We start from the raw sequence: 23,843 nt of genomic DNA, 5'->3' as shown, positions 1-23,843 counted from the left end.
TTGTTTGCATGCACGCCGACAAAATACGCGCCGCTCATGCGCCGTGAAACGGAGTAACAGAATTTTGTGCAGAGGTGAAAGTCGACTAAAGTTTATATAATATGATGATGATGATGATGATGATGTTACTTTCACTATGCATGCCTTTAAAGCAGAAAGGAGGGATAATGAGTCAGGGAGGTAAGACTTCATAACATGAGTTATCAGCCATGATCTGGTCTAAGACCACAGATAATTCTATAATACATTTTTTTGTATTCTTTAGAATTGTCATAATTCATTTCCATGCAAAAGGTTTCTTAAGTGACCTTGGCATATCACTCCAGTTGTTGTTTTCCAGTAATATTTAGGATTGATTTCTGTTATTTATTCAGAATAATAATTGTATATAAATAATAATAAAATAAATATAAATAAATTGCTATATTTATTGAATAACAAATCTAACAATTCAAGGGAGGTGGGGTGTATAGGGTGGTTCGCCCAGGGTGTCATTTAAACTAGAACCGCCACTACCCTTCCCGATCGTCGTTGACAGCACGCACACACCTTCAATAGACAGCAATGGCAATTTAATATTTACCTTAGGGTACAGTATATCAATTGAAGAAGCTGCATTAATAAAATGGCTCAAAAAGTAATATGGATAAATGATATTATTAGGTATAGTGAGTGTGTATAGTAATCCCTTTTGTTCAGTTTGTTTATTTGTTTGGGTTATTAATAAACTCATTATTCTTTCATTCATTTTCTTTTCGGCTTAGTCCCTTTATTAATCCAGGGTCGCCACAGTGGAATGAACCGCCAACTTATCCAGCACATTTTTACACAGTGGATGCCCTGCCAGCTGCAACCCATCACTGGGAATAATAAACTCATTAATCTTCATTAATTTTAGACATGGCATATACCGTATGATGTACAATAAAAGCACGTAAAAAGTTAATTATACAGTATATATATATATGAAAAGTGTTTTTAAACTAAACATAGATTTTTATTTGGTTTGCACATGTACTTCCTGAATTACTTTAAGGAATAAATAACAATATTTCAAGGAGAATTAATTAAATGTATAAAAACTACATTATTAAATTTACCAAAAACAAAAATATAACATTACACTGAATTCATAATTTTTTTTTTTTTGTGTGCCACCCCAAGATTTGGTGCGGCCTCTTCTGGCCACCCCTAAGAAAATTTTCTGGGGGCGCCACTGATGGTAAAGTGGTTTTATATGTATTAATTAGATTGTAAACCTTACCATTCTCTATAGAGTGCAGTGAGTGCACTATTCTGTGCTTATGAATGGCTGTATTTAAATGTCTTTCATGTATCTTTGGGTGCAAACTGCCAACTTGCTCATCATGCAAATCTCCTTATGCAGCGTGTTGTTAGGACACAGGCTTACAATGTAACCTCCTTACCAAATGTTTACATTCATAATGTTTATATTATTTGCTAATTAAAAACCTCATGTGGAACTCTGAATCTGCGTCTCATTTCAGAGGCAGTTACTGTCCACCAGAGGTCGGATTTAGGTTGCGGACATACACTTTGAAAGCCTTCCTCACTACATGAATAAAACAAAGACATTCTCATTTTTACATTTTCAAAGCAGAATATCTGACTTCAGCATTGTTTTACAGATAAACAAGAATGTTCAATTAGCAAGTTTCTTAAATATCTGCAAACATATTATGGCGTTCTTATGCTTTAGAAGAGTTTAAAACGTACATACAGCACCTTTAAGAAAACATGTGATACAAAAATCTTAATGGAATCACTCAATTGGAAAAGCATGGCGATGAACATTAGTTTTCACCTGCAGTGTCTTCCCTTTAAAAGCAATTCAACCTAGTTTGATTTATAGTGGGTAAATTATTTACAGTGTGTAACAGGTTACTTTCTATAAATTCACAAACACAAATAGTATATTCACATTTTAAGACACAATACTATTTTTATAGACCATTTTTAGGGATGTATACAATAACAACTAAAGTATTTCTTGTTTCACATATTTAATTTCTATAGCTCCCGAGAATCCAAAAAGAGCCACATATTGATAATGATAGATGTTTTAGCATTAAGTTATGATTGAATTGCCTCTTATTACAGTTATAAAGTTTGATAACAAGCAGGAAACATTCATGGTCCAATGATATTACCACAATGAAATGGTCTATAGCAAATCCTCATAGAAGCTTCTAAAAAATATTGTCTCTAAAATGACCAAAGATAAGTGTATAGTGTATGAAAAGTCATCTCAGTGACCTCTCAATCCTTTAAATGCGGAGAGTGATAGAAAACTAAGAGCAACCACAGCTGCAATATCGTAAAGCAATAGCTGTCCGGACACTGCTTTGTAAAAGCCCTGTCAAAAAAAAGGAGATTGAATGAGTTTATTAGAATATGCTGTTTGAAAAAAAAAGTGCTTTGTAAAGAGTTTTACAGTTAAAATTTGAAAATAAAATGATTATTAGTGATGGAAAAATCAAAGTAATGTTTAATATAAGTGTATACAGAGAAAACAATAGAGAATATAGTGGTCATATTACATTTTTTACACAAAAAGTACATTGTATTAAATAGTTTTAGACGACCAAAGCTATTCAATTTTCATACAGACAGAAAATAGAGAGGAGTTTTGACAAAATTTCTCATAATTAATCAAAATCAACAAAAGATCAATAGTTTTAAAGGGCACCTGTGGTGAAAATGAACTTTTGTAAGCTGTTTGGACAGAACTGTCAAATTGTGTGTGATATAAACCAAACTAATCTCTTTTTTAAAGTCTCCTGACGTTAAAATAGGACCCAAATCCCAGTGATTTTGAAGCCCACCGCAATGTGACGTAGGAGTGCGTTTTCCCCAACCACCGAATTGATTGACAGGTGCCATGTTTCTATAATAACATGTATACACATGTCCACAGAACATTTGTTTTTGCAAATAAACCTGGATTAAATTATTTGTTCCAACTCTCTGTATTTTTATAAGTGTAAAACGTTTTTAAAACAGAGCATGTTTGCAGTAAAACCCCTATTTGATTCTTAACTGCTATAATCACCCTGGCTGCAAGGTGTCAGTAATCGTGCATGTGTGTGTGTGCATGTGTACTGCAAATGGCATTTGTGTGAGACTCATCATTTCAGAGAGGCTTGAATAGACTCCATCACAAATACATCAATTAATGCACTTGGTATTTTTGACTTAAGAACTCTATTTCAGCACCATCCGGGTCTGTTTCTGTCCTTGTTGCCAACTATTTTTAATGAAAAGGGGGCTAGCTCTGCCTGAAAAGTCGCAAAAAGTCGCTAGATTATGTCATATATTAATTTGCATTTTACTGACGTCATCACGTTCTACCATTTCTGTTTGTTTAACAGTCTATGGTTAATAAAGGGGTATTTATATTTGCACTACGCTTTATGTAAGCATGTCAATTTAACTAAATTTATTGCTGTTTGAATACAGTATATCAGTATAGATGTGTAGTGAATTTGCAGCAATCTCCCAGACGTAATAAACTCAGACAAGTTCTGAAATTGTCACTAAAATATTGGTGATTGTGAACAAGAAAAGAGTAAACGGTCAAATTAAACTGTTAAAATAAAGAAGAAGCAGATCAGTTTGACTGTGCAGGGGAAATACATTCACACTGCTGGTGCTAAATCATTTGCCATCGGTATGCAGAGGAGAGATCTGCTTTCGGGCTGCAGGTGGGAGAGGCTGCTGTACGAGGATTGACTGGGTCGCCTGTCAGTGCTCTGAGGCAGGGGAGGGGCTTGCAGCATCAGCCACAGCTCGTAGGTACAGCAAGCACGGTACGGTACAGTGTGGACAAATGACAGTCTATAAAAATCTCCAGTAACACACAAAAAAAGTTGCTAGATTTGTCGCTAGTCGCTTTTTTGAAAATTTGTCGCTAAGGGGGTCTGAAAAGTCGCTAAATCTAGCGCCAAAGTTGCTAATTTGGCAACACTGCTCTCTCACTGTTCTGTTTAACTGACGTAATGCATGATGAAAAGCAGACATGGACATGGTAACAGTGGGCGGGGAGAAGCAGCCCATTTGCATTTAAAGCCACAGGCTACAAAAACAGCTACACTTTACACAAAAATTGGCATATTCTGGAGGCTATAATAAATAATCTGACGGGTATTTTGAGCTGAAATTTTATAGATACATTCTGGAGACAGCAAAGGATTATCTTACATCTTGTAAAAGGGGTAAAATAGGTGCCATTTAAAAACAATATAATCCTTTAAAAACAAATTTGCACTTACTTGAAAGAGTTTTTCTGCACACGGTTCATTGGGTGAACAAGGAGGGAGGTCCAGAGAGGTACTGGTAGCATAAATGTACAGAAAAAGACCAATCAGTGTCGCCACCAGTCCAGCAAGACCAGAGATGAGAGTGTTCTTCAGCTTGAAGGAAGAAAAACACACCAATGTCAGGACAATGTTTAACAATACACATCCAATAAGAAGCTCTGATGACGGTGCCTTTACCAGGTCTCTCCTAGGAGTTCTTTCAGATGCCAAACCAAATGATCCAGCAATTATAGTCTATTTAGAGGAGAAAAATCTGAATTAGGAAAAAAGTTTGGATCTGTCAGAAGAAAATGTGCAATTGTGCAACATCTTATCACTGCTGCAATACACTTAAAGGTCAATAGGATGCTTCTGTCACTATTTCCTCCATTTATTAGGGCAAATCTATTATTTCAGGATCCTCATGTCAATGTGTGCATCCGCAATAGTCCCATCACAGGATGTGCAGTGTCTACAGTTATGAACACGTGTGTGAAATGTTGATTAAAGTATACTTTAATAACAATTTATGCATATTAAAAGGATTTAGACATATGGTGAGATAACATTGGTATCTTTAATAATGAAGATTGACTGCACTGTATTTACACAGTAAAAACTATACCATGTAATTCTATTCAGCCGGCAACTAGCTCTCTGAAACTCTCACATGGTTGCCCACTGAGGCTAAGCAGGGCTGCACCTGGTCAGTATCTGGATGGGAGACCACATGGGAAAGCTAGGTTGCTGCCGGAAGTGGTGTTAGTGAGACCAGCAGGGGGCACTCAACCTGTGGTATAGGTGGGTCCTAACACCCCAATATATGATAGGGACTCTAATCTGCTCAGTGAGCGCTGTCTTTCGGATGAGACATTTAACCGAGGTCTTGACTCTTTGTGGTCTTTAAAATCCCAGGAGTTAGCGGTTTAATGGCGACATTTGCCCACTGGCCTCTGTCCATCATGGCCTCCTAACCATCCCCATATGATAATTGGCTTCATCACTGTGACACCCTATTTTAGTTCTCTATTTTATTATACTTAAACATTTAATTTATTAGTTGTTAACTGTAATAATTTCTTAATTTATTTGTGGTGGTAAAGCACTATTGCTCCAATCTTCTGTCACAGGAGTCATGACCCTTCAAAATGTATTCTTATGTTGATTTAATTTTTCATTTCTGATTAAAAGAAAATCATATTTTATATAGATAGTTATTTAAAAAAGGAGCAGCAGTGGGTAGTGCCGTCGGCTCACAGCAAGAAGGTCGCTGGTTCAAGCCCTGGCTGGGTCAGTTGGCATTTCAGCGTGGAGTTTGCATGTTCTCCCCATGTCCGTGTGGATTTTCTCTGGTTTCCTCCACAGTCCAAAGACATGCACCATAGGTGAATTGGGTAAGCTAAATTGTCTGTAGTGTATGTGTGTATGCCCTGGTCCTCCAGGTGGGGGGTTGAGCGTTGGGCTAACGACCTACCTTGTTAAAAAATTAGATGTTACGAAACACCAAAATGGTCCTGCTAAGTACCAACTTCGATATAAACAACCTTGGGGGTAAGTTATTTAAAAAAAAAAACAATAAAACCACAACTAATTAATCATTAACCAACAACTAATCATTTAATCCAAAACAACTACATGTGTTTAGTAGTAATGAAATAAACCTACCACAGAACCAACACAAAGGGGGCACACGAACATATACTTCATGTCAAGGCTGACGGTGTGAGTTAATAAAGTCAGGAGCAGCTGGAACAGACCTAGCAGTATTGCCATAACCTAGAAAAATGCACACATTAAACAACAGCAACATTAAGCAAAACATCTCTACACTGTTCATTTCCTGTAGACTCTGTAGTAACTTACTGTAAATCAATTACAGCACACATACTGTATTTACATTTACAGCACCATTTATCTTGCTCGATATCATAGGTCTCAAACTCAATTCCTGGAGGGCCGCAGCTCTGTAGTTTTGCTCCAACCCCAATCAAACACGAGGCCTATATGCTCTATTTGTATTTACAGTATTGTATATTATTACTGTAAAATATACAGTCATTTTCTTATTGCAACTTTAAAATACAGTAACACACTGCAAAACTGTCTTACTGTAAAATACAGTTCATGTTACAGTTAAATACTGTATAATTTATTTATCTATTACTGTTTTCTTTATCTGTTATCGTCTTTACTTACTGCCACCACTTCAGGGTCATGGAACCTAAAGAGACGGTGGAATTTGGGAGGATCCGTGTCAGCAGAATGAGCTTGTGTGCTGGGCATTTTCAAGTCAGCAGAAAGGCAACTGATGTCCTGAAAAACAGGAACATTCGAAAGTTCAGATCAGTGGTTATAATAGCTCCTCACAATCAGACATAATGGTGAGAGAGTCCGACTGAAACATGATCTGATCCCCCCGGATTGATGGAACGTTTTGCGGGAATACAGATGCTGGAGGAGAAAAACATCTTTGTGAGGAGAGGAAGTGGGCGGATATAAAACAGAGAAAATGTGGCTGGAGAGAGGAGTAGCGCAGCTTGAGACAATCCCGATTGCTCAACAGCACTGCAGGGAAAAGGGTTAGGGTTATGAGAGAGAAAAAACCTTTGGTACACATCATTCATCTCCTTAAGTAGGCTGGACTGACCAGTTGTCTAAAACAGATCTTATTTGTTAAAAACACAAAGACACATAACAGCCACTGGAAATAAACAACTGCCCGCATCAGCCGCGCGATTTTTAAGATACCATTATAAAACACACACACCCACACACTCGGGTATATAAACATATATAACATAACATAGGATTCATGTAGGAATTTATTAAACATATTTCCAAGTAAAACAACACGCGACAGGCTCACCTCGATGTGTTGTTCAGGAGAATCCTAGAACGAAAGAGCGAGGCTTTACGAAGTGGTCGAAAAAACACTTATTAAAAGTTACTGTGAGGGAGAAAAGGGGGCCGGGCAGACCCCCATTTCTCCTCAATCCATGGGTGTGTCTAAAGTCTTTTTCTGAGAAGGAAAGTCTGATATTTTTTGTGGAATTATTGCTCATTATTAACGAGTTTTCTAATCAGGAGAAGGCGCTAGTGCTGGTTTTACATTACGGACATCTTGAAGCTCGCGCGGAATCCTTGCAGATAGTTTTTTTTAGGCCAGACTGGTCCCATTCATGCAGAATTTCACTCTGGGTGTTACGTATTACAAACTCGACTTACTTGAAGACGAAAAATGGCCTTGACGGTGTCGACTGACCTGTCCGTGAATACTGGTCCAACATACGTAGATGAAAAACTTGAGGACAAACAAAAAGCGTTGCGGGAGAGCATCGAGAAGGGGGAGCCCAAAATATTTGGGGTGAGTGAACTTCATGTTGTGACTTCAAGCAGATTCTCACAGAAAGTAGCCTAATTTCATGTTTTAAAGGGAACAAAAGAAATTTGTTTTCTGGTGTCTTCATAAATAAAGTAGTCATATTTAACGTGTTAAAGAAATGTGTGCAAATCAGAATAAATATCAAAGTCCTCAACATCTCAAGGGAAAATACTGAGAACACAAACAGAGGAAAGCAGAAGTAGAATCTTCTAAAAATTTCATTATCTATCTTCATTTCTTGGTCTTTTTGTCTGTTGTACAATTTTAAATAGCTCAAAAAGTTTAAGTCATATTTCATTATTTTGCAAGGCTACTATTTTATTAGAAAACAGATAAGGATTGGATAACAGTGATCCAGTTTTTCTGTTTTTATTTTATTTTCTTTTTGTGTGTGTGTAGTAATAAGATACTGTTATAAATCAGTGTGCTTGTGATTTTGCTAAGTAGGATGCAACTCTGGATTAATATATGTTTTTTTTTTTTTTTTAAATGTAACCCATACTCCTAAACCTTACCCTAACTAAATTATTGATAGTTGGAGCACATAAACCTAACTGTAAACTTGTCCCTTAAATCTGATCGGCTGATTATAATGTTGGTAGCACGTCCTATAGGGGAATCGTTTAGGGGTTGGTTTAGGGGTAGGGATTAGGTATGGATTACATATTTGAACAGGAATGTTTCAGGATAAACATAGATTATGGAGAAATGACACTAACCTTGTTGTAAACCTTGTAAGTCTGGACTATATTAACATTAGACAAGTGACTCATTTTTTTGGCATGTTATTTGCTGAATCTTTGGTCACTGTGTGACATTGTCCACTCAGGCTATTAATCTAGTGAAACAGGATTTTTTTTTTAATAGCAAGTTACATGCTGTCACATAAAAAAATGATGTCTGCAAAACTGTTGCAAACTATTTATATGGGTTAAATTTAAACAAACAAATTAAAATTAGTAATGTTTAACTTAATGTTTTTGTTTAAATTCAGCCATTGTTTACAACCACTTAATTTAAAAATCTTTTAGTAAATTCAAGGAATCATCTTTGAATATTTTTAGTGTCATACATTTCCTTAGTAAGGTGAGCTACAAAGTCTTTAAAATCTCTTCAGGGAAAATACTGAGAAAACAAACAGAGCACAGTCTTAAAAGTAGAATTTTCTCAAAATTTAATTCTCAATATCTTCATTTTTTGGTATTTTTGTCTGTTGTCCAGTTTTAAATAGCTCAAAGTGTTTATCCTAACGTAAGTCATATTTCATTATTTTACTAGAAAACAGATGATGATTGGATTACAGTGATTCGGTTTTCCCTTTTCTTTTCTTTTCTTTCATGTGTGTAGTCAGTTGTCAGTGTTGTAGCGGTTGTGATTTTGCTAAATATAGTGCAATCCTGGTTTAAATTTTTGTTAATCCTTGAACATAATTCCTGTTTAAAAAATGTAACCCATACTCCTACCCTAAACCTTATCCCAACTAACTTATTCCCAAAAGGGGATTGATAGTTGGAGCACATAACCCTTACTGTATGCTTAACATAAACGGCAAACTTGTCCCTTAAAACTGATCGGCTGATTATAATGTTGGTCTAGCACGTCCTATAGGGGAGTTGTTATGGTTAGGGGTAGTGATTAGGTATGGATTACATTTTTTTTTGACTTAAACTTTATTGTGTTTTTAATAAACATGGTTATCAACAATAGTAATAAACAGAATTTCTCAACATTGACTTGGTTCAATGTGTATAGCATAGTTGATAACAATATGAAACAAAAAAAAAATGACAAATTATATATGTACACAAACAAACACACATATTTATGAATATATACATGTATGCATACAGAAACCTGTAAATAAATATGAGGAAAGAAAAAAAACTATTCACAGAATGTCAGAGAAGTATATAAATGAAGAAAGTGTCTACTAAGATTATTGTAAAACATTAAACAGAAAAAAAAATAGTTTGTTGTCACCTATATCCTGAAACATTTTAAATGTTTCTCCTATGTTGTTGAATTAAATCACTTAAGTTTTAATAATGGAGATCAAATTGTTATGTATTTGGTTCCAATGAAGGATTGTTGAAATCTTTGCTTTGTTAATTAAGGCAGTGGACTGTTCTAGTCGAACAATGTCTACAAAATAGTGTAATGGATTACATCTTTGAACAGGAATGTTTCAGGATAAACATAGATGTTGGTGAAATCACACTTGTTGTGATTGAAGTCTGGACTACATTAACATTAGACAAGTGATTCACTTTTCTGCCATGCTAACTGTTTAATCTTTGGTCACTGTGTGACACTGCCCACTCAAAAGGTCAACCATTTCCTTCCTAAGGTATGCTACAAAAATAAACAAAAACTGTAATTCACAGTAATTAGAAGCATCCACATTAACAAAAATTTGCATATGCATTACCATATTAAATTGTATTATTGAATGCTGATATTTGTAGCACAGTTACTTATCTCTGTTGTTTAAAAGAGAATTTTAGATTTAAATCAAGTGTTAAAAAAAGATGATGTCACACAACACAAACACTGAAATTTTCATTTTACAACTGATTTAAATATTTATGTCAACTCAACCTTTCTTTAAACAGCATCTCTCTCTCTTGAATTGCTTTTCAGGTCTCTCAGATAGTAATAGGTCTGCTGATCATTTCCTATGCTATACCTCTGCTCTTTGGCGATGCGACAGTGATCCTTAACAGCGGTGTGCCATGGTGGAGTGGTATTATGGTAATGTTATTTCAGGAAATAATCATTAAATAACAAATTAGGGTCACGGCAGAGTATTCAGGGTAATTGGCCAAAACTAAACTAGTGATAAAATAAACAGAAATAAATGACTACACATATAAAGTCTGTCTTTGACCACTAGACTAGTTTTGGCATATTCTTAAATGTCTTTTAGATTTTCTCTAACAGCCCAAGCTTAGCCTTGTTTTAGCCAAGGTGTCTATGTTTAGATGTCTATCAGACCTCTACTAAACACACAATTGTTTGCTGAGATTCGTAACTTAACTTCTATTTTCTTTTCCCCCAACAGTCAGTCATTTCTGGCGCAGCCGCAATAACATTGGAGAAAAAGCCCACCTTGAAGACAGTGAGTTTGAACTTTGAAACATCATTAGAGTGTTTTCCAGACAATAGCATATACAGATTTCATGCATAATTTAATTCAGTCATGGTCAATCAATCAGCAATGACTCTAAATCACTTACAGGTACAGTTGGATATGAAATTAATTTAAATTAGTTTTAAAATATTTCCAGTTTAATGAAGAGAAGGTTTTTTCAACACATTTTCAAACTAAATAATTTCAATTGCTAATTTTCTTTGTCTTTGCCATATTAACACTACATATTATTTTACTAGTTATTTGGCAAGATACTAAAATTTAGCCTAAAGTGCAATTTAAAGCTTAACTAGGCTAATCACTGTAGGTTAATAACGTTTGAACAGCAGTGATTAGTTCTGTAGCCACTTGAAAATATTTACTTCCTAAAGGGGCTAATAATGTTGACCTCCAAAATAAAAAGGAAATGCCTTTACTCCAGCTAAACTATCAAACATCAGATATTTTCCAAAAAAAAAATAATGTTATTGGAAATACTCTCTAATTTTCCTTGCTCATTTAAATATCACTCGGGAAATATTTGAGAAGAATCAAAAAAACTGATAATGAATTTGACTGTATGCGTTTCAAAAGACAAAATTGATTAAAGTTGCTCTTGTGTTTAGGTCTCTGTTTGTTTGGCAATTTCTGGTGCGGCCATAGTCATCTCAGTTATTGCACTTATCCTGTACTATGTTGACATGGCCGTCAATCCGGCGACTGAATGCCGCAAAGGACCAGATGGCTTGTGTGACTATCGCTATTTTGCCACTGTATGTGCATTTATCTCTTATTTGAGTGTCTAATGTATTATATTAAAGGTGTAAAGACATGTAAACAGAAATATATGCTCATGTTTGGGTTCTTTTTCCTAAACAGCATTTCAACACAGGTGTGAAGGCAACCATCTCCGTGGTTGGTTTGGTTCAGACAGGATTATCCACAGCTTTTACAGTCATACTGTATAACCAGAGGAAGTCCTTTACAGGTTATGTGGTAAGAGAAATAATATGTTGTTTTTAAAAAATACTTAATTATCGTTATAGTAGGGGCGACACAGTGGCTCAGTGGTTAGCACTGTCTCCTCACAGCAAGAAGGTCACTGGTTCAAGCCCCAGCTGGGTCAGTTGGCATTTCTGTGTGGAGTTTGCATCTTCTCCCCGTGTTCGTGTGGGTTTCCTCTATTTTCCCCCTCAGTCCAAAGACATGCGGTATAAGTGAATTGAGCAAGCTAAACTGGCTATAGTGTATGTTTGTGGATGAGTAAGTATGGATGTTATCTTTGTACAGGGTTACAGCTGGGAGGGTATCCGCTTTGTAAACAAATGTTGGATAAGTTGTCAGTTCATTCTGCTGTGGCGACCCCTGATGAATAAAGGGACTAAGTGAAGGAAAATAAATGAATCATTATAGTAGAATTGTATTATTTTTATTATTATTATTATTATGTGAGATCTGTACTTTTATTGATGATGTATTTTCTGTTTAGGGAAAAAACTATGGATTTATTAGATTCGTTGTCTCAATTTTTACATATTAGTGTCCAATTTAGCATAAAAATCAAAGTTAACTCCATTATGCTTTTATTTTCAAGCATTTATGGTTTATCTTTAAGAAATAAACCTTTAAAAAACACTGAAATGGGTTGCATTTTTAGAACATTTAGGATCTTGTTTAAACTGTATCTCAGAAATGGTTTTCTACTTTACGCATTTTTTTCCTCTTTTTCAGATCGTGAACGAATGACATTTGGCTTGATTTCCATGTGTAAGATTTTTGGATTTTAATCAGATGTCCTTTGACTATCCACTTCATATACATATATGTGGTTTTGCTTGTAACCAAATGTAATGCTTGTATGTGTAAGACTGTAAAGCACTGATGTACTGTTAAATGTCATGTGAAATAAATATAAATGTGAATGGTTTGATTTTATAAAATATCAAAATAAACCTTTAAAGATCGTTTTTCTATTAATAAAGATATATTTCAAGTTTATATGTAGCCTTTTGTGGTTTTATTTTACCATTGTTCTGATAATTACAGCCCTAAAAGAAAAAAGAAAAAAAATCACAGCGTCGGTCACGTGACAGGGTCCAGCGGATGATAGGGCTTGGTTCATGAATATTAATCGTGTGTAATGCAATATTTTAAAAGCGTTTAAATACTTCTTTGTAAACTGGCAAATTAATCATATCTACAGAAGATTGGTGAAATAATATTAGTTAAAGTGAAATATATAAATAAATTTACCCTAAAAACTGTGACTATGAAACATTCATAACTTATTAATATTCATAAGCTATGCGTTACCGATAGCAACACAGGCAACAGACCTCACAGAGACAGTCTATTCGCTAATATACACCAAGATTTAAGGTTTGTTTCTAGGGACAGCGATGATACTTCGTTAGAAAACTGAACAAAAATGAAGAACAATCATTACACAACGCTCTTTGCTTGTTTTGGGCGTGGTTTCGTATGATTTGAATCAGATGCAAATTACGGATGTGTTGATAAAAGGGAGGAGGTATAGAAAATCGGCTTATAACACACGTGTTAAAGTTTTAGGATTGTAAATATATGTTTCAGTGTTGGTTTTCAAAAACGAATAGTATATCACGCCCTTACATCCTGTTAGGTATGTTAAATACATAAAAATGATGTAACAAATAGGCCTACTACTGAGAGTTTTGAGTTAATATGTTTTCTTAGGATTACTCTGTCTATATTTAAAGGTCAGTAGCCTATATATGGGGTTTATTTCAAATTGAAACGCACTTACACTCACCGGCCACTTTATTGGGTACACCTTACTAGTAGGCTACTACCAGGTTGGACCCCTTTTACCTTTAGAACTGCCTTAATCCTTCAACAGAGTAGGTAAATAGATTCAACAAGGTACTGGAAATATTCCTCAGAGATTTTGACTCATATTGACATGATAGCATCACACAGTTGCTGCAGATTTGTCGGCTGCACATCCATGATGCAAATATCTCATCCTACCACATCTCATAGGTGCTCTATTGGATTGAGTTCTGGTAACTGTGGAGGCCATTTGAGTACAGTGAACTCATTGTCATGTTCAAGAAACCAGTCTAAGATGATTCACGCTTTATGACATGGCGTGCTATCCATTTAAAAGTAGCCATCAGAAGATGGGGGATGGACATAGTCAGCAACAATATTCAGGCAGACTGGTGTTGACACAATGTTCAGTTAATAATAATGGGCCCAAAAGTGTGCCAAGAATATATCCCCCACATCATTACACCACCACCACCAGCATGAACCATTGATACAAGGCAGGATGGATCCATGCTTTTATATTGTTGATGTCAAATTCTGACCCTACCATCCAAATGTTGCAGCAGAAATCGAGTCTCATCAGACCAGGCAATGTTTTTCCAATCTTCCATTCTCCTCTTTTGGTGAGCCTGTGCCAATTGTAGCCTTAGTTTTCTGTTTTTAGCTGACAGGATTGGGACCCTGTGTGGTCTTCTGCTGACCTCGGTTGTAACGAGTGGTTATTTGAGTTACTGTTGCCTTTCTATCAGCTCAAACCAGTCTGGCCATTCTCTTCTGACATTACAAAACATTTGCACCCACAGAACTGCCACTCACTGGATATCTTCTCTATTTTAGACCATTCTCTGTAAACCATAGATATGGTTGTGCATGAAAATCCCAGTAGATCAGCAGTTTCTGAAATAATCAGACCAGCCCGTCTGGCAACCATGCCACGTTCAAAGTCACTTAAATCACCTTTCTTCTCCATTCTGATGCTCGGTTTGAACTGCAGCAGATCATCTTGACCATGTCTACATGCCTAAATGTGTTGCGTTGCTGCCATATGATTAACTGAGTAGAAGTTTGCATTGACGAGCAGTTGGACAGGTGTACCTAATAAAAATAGCCGGTGAGTGTATATTTAAGTAACAAACACGTGTAGACTATGCGCATACAAGCTGCGGTCACACTAGAGTTTGTGTGTGCAAAATACTGTCGTACGGCACTGTGAAAAGGGGCGGGATTAAACAAGATGATTAGACATTTAAAAAGCGAGCGATTTGCTCCGTGTTTTAAACTTCTGTCCAGAGAGGTCATGTTTTGATCCTCGATTGGTCTCACGCAGTCAAGTGATACAATTTCGCAGGTCAGAGTTCACCAAGCTTGAACTTTGCACTGCAGCAACCTGCGAAATTTTCCGGTCTAACGCATTCGCGTCCTTATGAATGGAAAGCTATGGGAGGAAAAGCCCAGTGTGACCGCAGCTTTATAGTCCATTGAACTTGTAGATTTAATTTTAAATACAAATCACCTTCAGTTCTGTCTCTCTCTTAGTTTGTGTGATGCAGAGCCAAGAGGACATCTTTAATCCTCTCATCATCAATGGAGTGGTGACCCGAGACAAAGACTTCCTACACAAACTCGGCAAAGTGCTGAAACTTGACTGGATAGTCGGCAAAAGCTTCAAGGCATGAACAGACTCACTTGCAAGCAGCGTCAGGACAACAATAATTGCCATTTTAATTGCTTTGTAGGCTAGATGATTTATTCAAAACCTTAACATTAATTATATGTCTCATCGTTATAGGTTTGAATTCAAACTAATGTAGCGTAACTTATTCATTTTCATTGGGCTTGAGTTTACCTTGCTATATTTCTCAGATGAGGAGATCGCTCATTAACAGAATCATCCCATCTTTTGCTTGCCTCGCTGTGAAAAACAATGATTTCATTGCACTTAGTGGACTTCTGGAGAAGGTTATTAAACGTATAGTTTCCTAAGTTAAACATATGTACAGGATTCAAGCCTATATATTACCCAAAGGGATTTATTTATTGATTTATTTTTAAAACCTCTTAAGACGGAAGTCAGTCATCGTACCTACGATGATTCCACGGCCCTTCATACAGCCTGTGAGCTGGGGAACATAGACATGATCAAGTTCTTGTTATCAAAGGGGGCATCGCATCATCTGGACCACCGAGGAAACTGCCCCTTATACATGGCTGTTAAGAACAGGTATGTCTAAAAAAATTTATGATTAGTTGGTTTAGCAGACATTTTTTTTGTCTTGTATATGTCAATGACTGTTTCATCTATTGCCACTTGTTTATAGACTACATACACTCACTGGCCACTTTATTAGGTACACCTGTTGCTCGTAAAACAAATTTCTAATCCATCCTGCCTTGTATCAATAGTTCTGGTGGTGGTGGTGTAATGGTGTGGGGGATGTTTTCTTGGCACAATTTGAGCCATTTAGTACTAATTAAGCATTGTGTCCACGCCACAGCCACCTGAGTATTGTTGCTGACCATGTCAGTTCATTTATGACCACTGTGTACCCATCTTCTAATGGCTACTTCCAGCAGGATAACCTGCCATGTCATAAAGCGTTAATCATCTCAGACTGGTTTCTTGAACATGACAGTGAGTTCACTGTACTCAAATGGCCTCCACAGTCACCAGAACTCAATCCAGTATAGCACCTTTTGGATGTGGTGGAAGATTCGCATTATGGACGTGCAGCCGACAAAACTGCAGCAACTGTGTGATGCTATCGTGTCAATGTGGACTAAAATCTCTGGCATAGATTCAACAAGATACTGGAAATATACAATCAACCACAAAGCCAAAAGGTACTAGTAAGGTGTACCTAAAAAAGTGGCCGGTGAGTGTATGTTACCTTAAACAAATTGATGAAGGAATGATGTGTATTTATTGGCCAAAGTCCAGAAACAAGTTGGCATTTTATCATTTAGGTCTCCATTGTTCTGAAATCAGGACCTCAACTACTTCTGTGCTCATCACAACCTCTGTATTTTCTTTTATTCTATATAATAAATATTAGTAATATCACTTTATGTTTGAAGTTTTTACCCATCTTAAAAAATGTGATCGCTAGCATGACTAAATGGCACATTAAATGTGGCATTTTAAGAGAATTCAGACAGTACTCTTCAATACAGACGGTGCTCTTGTATTCTGTCATCATTTATCTACCAATCATTGTTCCAATCCTGTCTGAATTTCTTCCAGAAAAGAACATATTTTAAAGAAAGCTTACAACTAGTAACCATTGACATCCATAGTAGAAAAAAGAAATGCTATCGAGGTAAATAGTTACTGTATATTAGTTTCTCTCTCTCTCTCTCTCTCTTATACCCCCTCTGTAAACATTGTGCTAAAAATTGGCAGTATTCCCTAATAAAAAAGGGAATGAGCCAAAGCAAAGTGAGTGATGACTGCATTTGTGCTCAATTTCTTTCAAGCTTACATTAGAGTAGTAATGCATCATTTGTACATTCTCAGCTCGACATGGCAGTGATGCCAGTTCATACATGTGCTTCTTTTTAGGCATCATCATGCTGTCAGCCTCCTGCACTTTAATGGAGCCACTGTTACTAAACCCCCTGTGACAATCGCTATGGAAATGATCCAGTAATATCTCACTCATAAAACTCACACAGAGCATTTTACCTACAATGTAATATTATAAGCCTATGAGCCTATTCTTTGGTTTAACTCATCACTGAACAGAGTGATACAGATCAAAGACCACCGTCTTCTGCTTGCTTGGGCTATAGCAGGCGTCGACATGGACGCTCAAGACTATAATGGACGCACAGCAATGCATGAGGCGGTTTATTTGGGAGATGTGTTCATGATCAGAAAACTACTGGAATATGGAGCCACACCACTGGTATGATTAGACGATGGTCTTTTAGTGTCTCATGTGTGAATCAATGAATTAAGTACAATGACAGTAAATGAACCATTTTCTCTCTCTCTCTTTTTTAAATCCAATCCAGATGAAAGATGTGTGGGGTCAGACAGCAGTGGATGATGCTCAGAATAAGGCAGCCATCATGGCTCTTTTTGAGCCTATTTTTACAGTTCATTGCCCCACCAAAGAGGCCTATTTACTATGTGAGCCTAAACTTTCAGTCAGATACTAAAATGTTTTTTGTAATTATATGTGTCTCACTGTTCTGTTGTACTGCATTTGTCTTAAATAATACCTTTTTATTTAAAAATGCTTTGTTTCCTCTGAGATTTTGGTCCATATTGACATGATAGCATCACGCAGTTGCCGCAGATTTGACGGCTGCACATCTATGATGCGAAAAATCCCGTTCCACCACATCCCAAAGGTGCTATACTGGATTGAGTTCTGGTGACTGTGGAGGCCATTTGAGTACAGTGAACTCATTGTCATGTTCAAGAAACCAGTCTGAGATGATTCACGCTTTATGACATGGCGGGTTATCCTGCTGGAAGTAGTCATCAGAAGAAGTCCCTTTAAGACAAGTCTATTAACTCAGCGGCCATCTTTGAAATGCCTCTCGGGCATTATACTTAGGCATTCTGTTTGAAAGGAAACATCAAATTGTACAAAACTGTTTTCCAAGCTTATGATTACATTAGATACTTGGAACCACCAATAAAATTCTAAATCTAAATTTTAATTTCTAAACGTTCGAAGCCAACAAAGTCTTCATATTTTCATGTTGCCCAAGCTAATTAAAAGGAACAAGATCACGACACCAACCTCATTTATGGCCATTCTACATATTACTATCCTCTGGATTAATACAGTTTTTCCAATTCAAAACTATAAGAGTGACATGTCCCTGCTGTAAAATCCAGCTTAAACCAGCCTAGGCTGGTTGGCTGGTTTTAGCTTGCCGACCAGGCTGGTTTTAGAGGGGTTTTGGCCATTTCCAGGCTGGTTTCCAGCCATTTCCAGCCTGGTCTTAGCTGGTCAGGCTGGAAAATGACCAGCTAAATCCAGCTTGACCAGCCTGGTTTAAGCTGGACATAGCTGGTTTTAGCTGGTCGTCTCCCAGCCTGACCAGCTAAGACAAGGCTGGAAACCAGCCTGGAAATGGCCAAAACCACTCTAAAACCAGCCTGGTCAATCAGCTTAAACCAGCCAACCAGCCTAGGCTGGTTTAAGCTGGATTTTTCAGCAGGGGTTGTGTGTATTCTATAGTCTTTGACTACGGTCATAAAGGAATGGACATGGTCTGCAACAATTGGTTCTAATGGGTAACACAATTACACCACCACCATCAGCCTAAACCGTTGATACAGAGAACGTAAGATGGAACCATGCTTTCATGTTGTTGGCGCCAGATTCTGACTCTAGAAGTGGACGTTGATTATATATATATCAACATTTGTAAGGATCTTAGTGATGATAACCTCCGGATGGACTACTCCTTTGTGCCTGCTGGAGGCTCTTGGCTTTTGCAAGGTCACATTCCTATTGTTACAATAAACAACCCTTGCAAACACAGAATAAACATGGTCAATATCTTACCCTCCAAGATTGAGCAAGCTCATCTCTAGAAGAGAACAAGACATTCACACAGAGTGAAACATGGATTTAGAGTAAACCAAAAAAGGACAAAACATCATACTGTGGAAATCCTAATAAAATGAAGCCGTTAAAAACAACATGTTTGTCCTCCGGAAGTCAGACTTTAACGAATAAACACTGTTACTGCAGATCCTGACACGGCTGTGTCAGATAAATACAGACATCAGTCATGACAAAGCAGAGGACGGGATTACACATCTATATAACCACTGTAAATTTTGGAACAAAACCACCACATTTGTACAAGCGTGTTTAAGAAAATAATGTTTCCGCAATTCTCATATGGAATCACTTTATGTGAGTTTCCCTCCTGTTAATCCGCAGTCTCCATAGTCATCAGCAGGCGGCAGAATTGCTCTTTGCAGGAAGAGGAGAGGAAGCGGGCGTTGCTCAGGGAAATGAAATATTTTATGGATCACTAAACGTCCAGTTTATTTGAGTTTTGGTAAACACCGAGCTTATTTGCGAATAGTACATCTGGCATTCTTTGTAGGATAGTTTCTATATAATATAACGTGTTAAGAGCAGTTTTCTAATCCCCAAGTAAAGAAGCCTGAATGCAGCGTTTTCACTCCTTCCATGTTGTCCGTGCGGTTGTTTTGGATTAGCTTGTTTAACTCACGAACACAGGTTTAACTTCTCTACCGACGCGATATACGCCTTGTGAAAATTAAAATGGTACAATGTTTCTATTTCACCACACTTCTACTTTCAGTATCACTTCAGTTTATACCATTGTGTCAGTCGGTCGAATGGAAAAACCACTCTGGTCCACTTCAAAATGCGCGGTCCATTATCACCAGTTTGTCCGAGGAAGCCCACAGTTTCCTTGTCTCTACTATCGGTGAAAAAAGAGTCGACCTGTCTCTCAAGGTGAGTTCTGTCTGTTTAACCGGGTCTGTCTGATATCTGAAATGAAACTTTGTCTATCTGATACTATGTGATATGTATCTGATCTGTGTTGATCTGATACAAAACACAATGACAAGTTTGTTAAGGTTTATATCGGGGAAACTTTATTTTGCTAATGCAGTAGAATTCAAACAATTCTACACTATTTAGTTAATTGGATACAAATGACAATGGCACTTTAAGTACTTTGTCTGAAAAGTAACTGGATTAGTCAGTAAGTCATTTAATTTCTTGACTAAATACTGCTTAAAATGCAGATAAATTTCAACATGTAGACCAGGGATGCCCAAACTTTTTCTTATGAAGGGCCAACAACCAAACTTGTTTGAGGCTAGTGGGCCAAGGTAAATATAGTTGCAATGGGTAATTTCCTTATTTATTTAATAGTATTTAAAATGACTAGGAAACATTGCCTTATATTAACTAATACAGCATACATTACATTTTAACTTGTTACAGTAAAACAATCTCATTTATAACAGAATTAAACTAGTTTTTGCCTTGATTTGCCCACTGATGTCTACTGCATAGTTCTCTATTTGTCGAGTGACATTATTTGCTGTACATTTTTAAAAATCTGGTTCATTTACAACATTTAATTGAAACATTTCATTTCAGTTTGCTTTTTTGTAGCTCAGCAATTAAATTAATAAACAAAACAATTACATCAAATTAAAAATGATCTGCTTTAACTACTCCATCACGAAAAAATGTTTGGATTGCATTTCCTAACTCCTAATATCGCTAGTTAACACACTCAATGCACTTTTTTTTCCAAAACATCCCATAATTTCTAAAATATCAATCTTTATCAAATCTCACTCTCTTCTCAGATGGGATGGTGGGCCAAATCCAAGGTTACAATGGGCCAACTTTGGCCTGCGGGCCCTACTTTAGGCATTTTCAGTGTAGACAAAGAAATAAACTGGTTTACTTCCTTAAATTCAAGTCAAACCAGATCTTTTAGATTTTTTTAATACACTATAAAAATGCTAAACACTAAATGTAAATGCTTTAAATGTATTAAAGCACCAAGTGTTTCAAGTAAATGATACACACACACACACACACACACACACATATATATATATATATATATATATATATATATATATATATATATATATGTGTGTGTATATATCTTTCTCAATTTATGGTTAAGCATGTGCATTTACTTTGCTCCTCAGAATTAGCTTATATCATTTTTTCTCACTCACTTTTTTCTCACTAATTTTTCTTAAGCATATGCAATCATCTTGTAAAATGTAACCTTTAGAATTATTCTGCAAAATATGTGTATGACAAGAATACACTTACTCTGTTTCTCTGAATTGATTTATCTAGAACAGTTTCATTTATTAACAGTATTTAAGGCAAGTATATTATAAAGTAACTGTAGCTAAATCACCTAAAAATGAAAAGTAGTCCTGGGGTAGCATGATAGCTCAGTGGTTAGCACTGTCGCCTCACAGCAAGAAGATTGCTGGTTTAAGTCCCGGCGGGGTCAGTTGGCATTTCTTTGTGGAGTTTGGATGTTCTCCCCCATGGCGTGGGTGTCCTCTGGTTTCCCCCACAGTCCAAAGACATGCAGTATAGGTGAAGTAAGCTAAATTGACCGTAGTGTGTAAATGAGAGTGTATGAGTGTTTCCTTGTACTGGGTTGCAGCTGGAAGGGTATTGACTGCATAAAACATATGCTGGAATAGTTGGCGGTTCATTCAACTGTGGTGACTCCTGAAATAAAGACTCAGCCAATAGAAAATGAATGAATGAATGAATGAAAAGTAATCCGTTACTATACTTTTTTTAGTGTTAAAGTAATTTGATTACATTAACTCGTCACTTCATAACTAATTACACCCAACAATGCAGTTCTAAGTTACTCAAGTGTTTTTAAAGGATTATTTTATGTGTTTAAAATTACTATCGGATGCTTTTGACCATAAATTACTTGCGCATGATAACTGTATTTATTTTACGGGCATCAGTTTCTCCAGAGCGGTGTGAAGTGGCTGTCAGATGCAGTGGCATCAGCTCTAAACGTGGCCATCCGGTATATTACGGAAATCTTGGAATCGGCAGGAATTGATGGTAAATTCTTTTCTCACACAAATTCACTTGTGAATTATTTACTTTACATTTTAAATTAATTTCACTCAAAGCACATGCTCACATGTATGTTTCTCAATATGTTCATCTAGCCAAGTTACCTTTCCAAAAAGTGACTCCGGAGGGGGTGATTTTTGTGACTCAGTGGGCCATCCTGGCTGTTTTGGCCTACTGGATCTTGTCCTTCATCCTGCGTTTGGTTGTGGGAGCTGTGAGGCAGGCGCTGTGGCTGCTCAAGCTCTCCTTTGCTGTTGGCACGTTTGGATTGATTCTCAGCGACTCTGGAGCCTCAGCAGAAACCACAGCACTGAGATTAGCAGGCCTGGCGTGCGTCTGTGTCCTGCTGGGAATCGGTACAGCATCTGCAAAGTCAGACGCACACCTGGAGAACAAAGTCAAGATGCTGGAGAGGAGATTGAAAGAGATGGAGAAAAGCAAAATGGAGTGAGATGATGGAAAGCAGATCTGAAATAACACCATTGCGAATGCGAGATGTTAAACTTGAAAATAGAAGCACAATTTTTTTGCCAAAACTTAAATTGTTGTTCAGTAATTGTTTGTTAAAGGATCAGTTGATTAGCAAAGTTGACTTTACTTATAAAATTGAGCTAATCCATTGTAACTTGGAACTGTTAAGTTGACTTTATTTTTTATAATTATGCATACAGCTCATTTACTTAATCATTTTAAGGAAACAGGTTTACTCATTTTTTCTAAGTTAAGTCAACTATTTGCGATTGACAGTATAGGGTCCCATAGCAAAGCTCTTTGTGGCATTTGAGATACTGAATTTTAAACCAAAATACTAAATCAAATGTACAAGCATTTGTCATTCGGGGAAATGTATTTAACGAGTTCATTATAATAAATTTGTTGAAAAAATCCTTGTCTGAAAAGTGATGTCTGTGACATGAATCCTTAAAGGGCACCTATAATGAGAATCATCTTTTGTAAGCTGTTTTGTCAGAACTGTGTGTAGGTATAGTGTATCCACTGTCACACTGGAGTGATAGAGGCCCACCACAACGTGACATAGGAGTGCGGTTTTCCCGCCTATCAAATTGATTGACAGATGCATATTAACATGTCTCGGTAGTAATGCATATAATCATATCAACAAGACAGGACGAGCGCAAATCAACTGGGATTAATAGATCTGTTCAGCAGGTGAAGGCTACACCCATCAGAGAGATCTCTATGGCTGTTTCTCAATATGCGTCCTTGTGTTCTCGTCCTCATCATCCGACAAAGTTCAGTTCCAGAACCCAAGAACCATGTTAAAGTTCCCAGATGTGTTCTTGATATCAAGGATGCATACTTGAGCACCTAACTCGCTCTAAAAGTAATTGTGGCTGAATAAAGGTGGTGGGAAGCGCAGCATTTTATTTAGATTTATTATTAAAGTTCAGAGATAAAACTTGTTTATCTCAGTAGTTGCCTAAATGAGACGGTAAGAGTAAACATTAACATGATAATCTTAATAAAGGAGTGAATGTTTATGTGCTGAGATTTTGTATTAAAATTGTGTTATTTGTATTGTGCAAAGTATAATTATAAGTGTTTTGTGCATGTTATATTGAAAATGAAAACAA

General features: G+C 36.7%; 3 protein-coding genes across 5 annotated transcripts; 2 read left to right on the top strand and 1 right to left on the bottom strand.

The window, feature by feature from the left end:
• Positions 1 to 2,046: 2,046 nt before the first annotated feature.
• On the bottom strand, positions 2,047 to 7,240 carry si:dkey-9i23.16. The gene is made up of 6 exons (NM_001145611.1): positions 7,186 to 7,240; positions 6,516 to 6,632; positions 5,985 to 6,095; positions 4,518 to 4,574; positions 4,293 to 4,433; positions 2,047 to 2,377 (listed from the first exon to the last, which is right to left on the bottom strand). Exons 2-6 carry the CDS (start codon positions 6,600 to 6,602, stop codon positions 2,270 to 2,272), a joined length of 504 nt encoding a protein of 167 aa, NP_001139083.1. The 5' UTR covers positions 6,603 to 6,632; positions 7,186 to 7,240; the 3' UTR covers positions 2,047 to 2,269.
• A 77-nt stretch (positions 7,241 to 7,317) lies between these two features.
• Positions 7,318 to 12,829, top strand: tmem176 (transmembrane protein 176). 3 transcript variants are annotated; one of them, NM_001145610.1, is made up of 7 exons: positions 7,441 to 7,683; positions 10,342 to 10,452; positions 10,763 to 10,819; positions 11,458 to 11,604; positions 11,711 to 11,827; positions 11,923 to 12,001; positions 12,563 to 12,699. In NM_001145610.1, exons 1-7 carry the CDS (start codon positions 7,558 to 7,560, stop codon positions 12,616 to 12,618), a joined length of 693 nt encoding a protein of 230 aa, NP_001139082.1. In that variant the 5' UTR covers positions 7,441 to 7,557; the 3' UTR covers positions 12,619 to 12,699. The 3 variants fall into 3 exon arrangements, with proteins under 3 accessions (XP_005160308.1, XP_073804714.1, NP_001139082.1); XM_005160251.5 differs by lacking the exon at positions 11,923 to 12,001 and having other exon boundaries at positions 7,318 to 7,683; positions 12,563 to 12,829; XM_073948613.1 differs by lacking the exon at positions 11,923 to 12,001 and having other exon boundaries at positions 7,318 to 7,683; positions 11,458 to 11,608; positions 12,563 to 12,829.
• A 6,738-nt stretch (positions 12,830 to 19,567) lies between these two features.
• si:dkey-9i23.15 lies at positions 19,568 to 23,133 on the top strand. Its single transcript, NM_001145559.1, has 3 exons — positions 19,568 to 20,103; positions 22,131 to 22,233; positions 22,344 to 23,133. Exons 1-3 carry the CDS (start codon positions 19,906 to 19,908, stop codon positions 22,697 to 22,699), a joined length of 657 nt encoding a protein of 218 aa, NP_001139031.1. The 5' UTR covers positions 19,568 to 19,905; the 3' UTR covers positions 22,700 to 23,133.
• The last annotated feature ends 710 nt before the right edge of the window (positions 23,134 to 23,843 follow it).

This window comes from Danio rerio, chromosome 1 (genome assembly GCF_049306965.1).
Source record: "Danio rerio strain Tuebingen ecotype United States chromosome 1, GRCz12tu, whole genome shotgun sequence".
NCBI lineage: Eukaryota > Metazoa > Chordata > Actinopteri > Cypriniformes > Danionidae > Danio > Danio rerio.
Note: the sequence above shows the minus strand (reverse complement) of the source record. Positions and strands in the feature narration are given on the sequence as shown.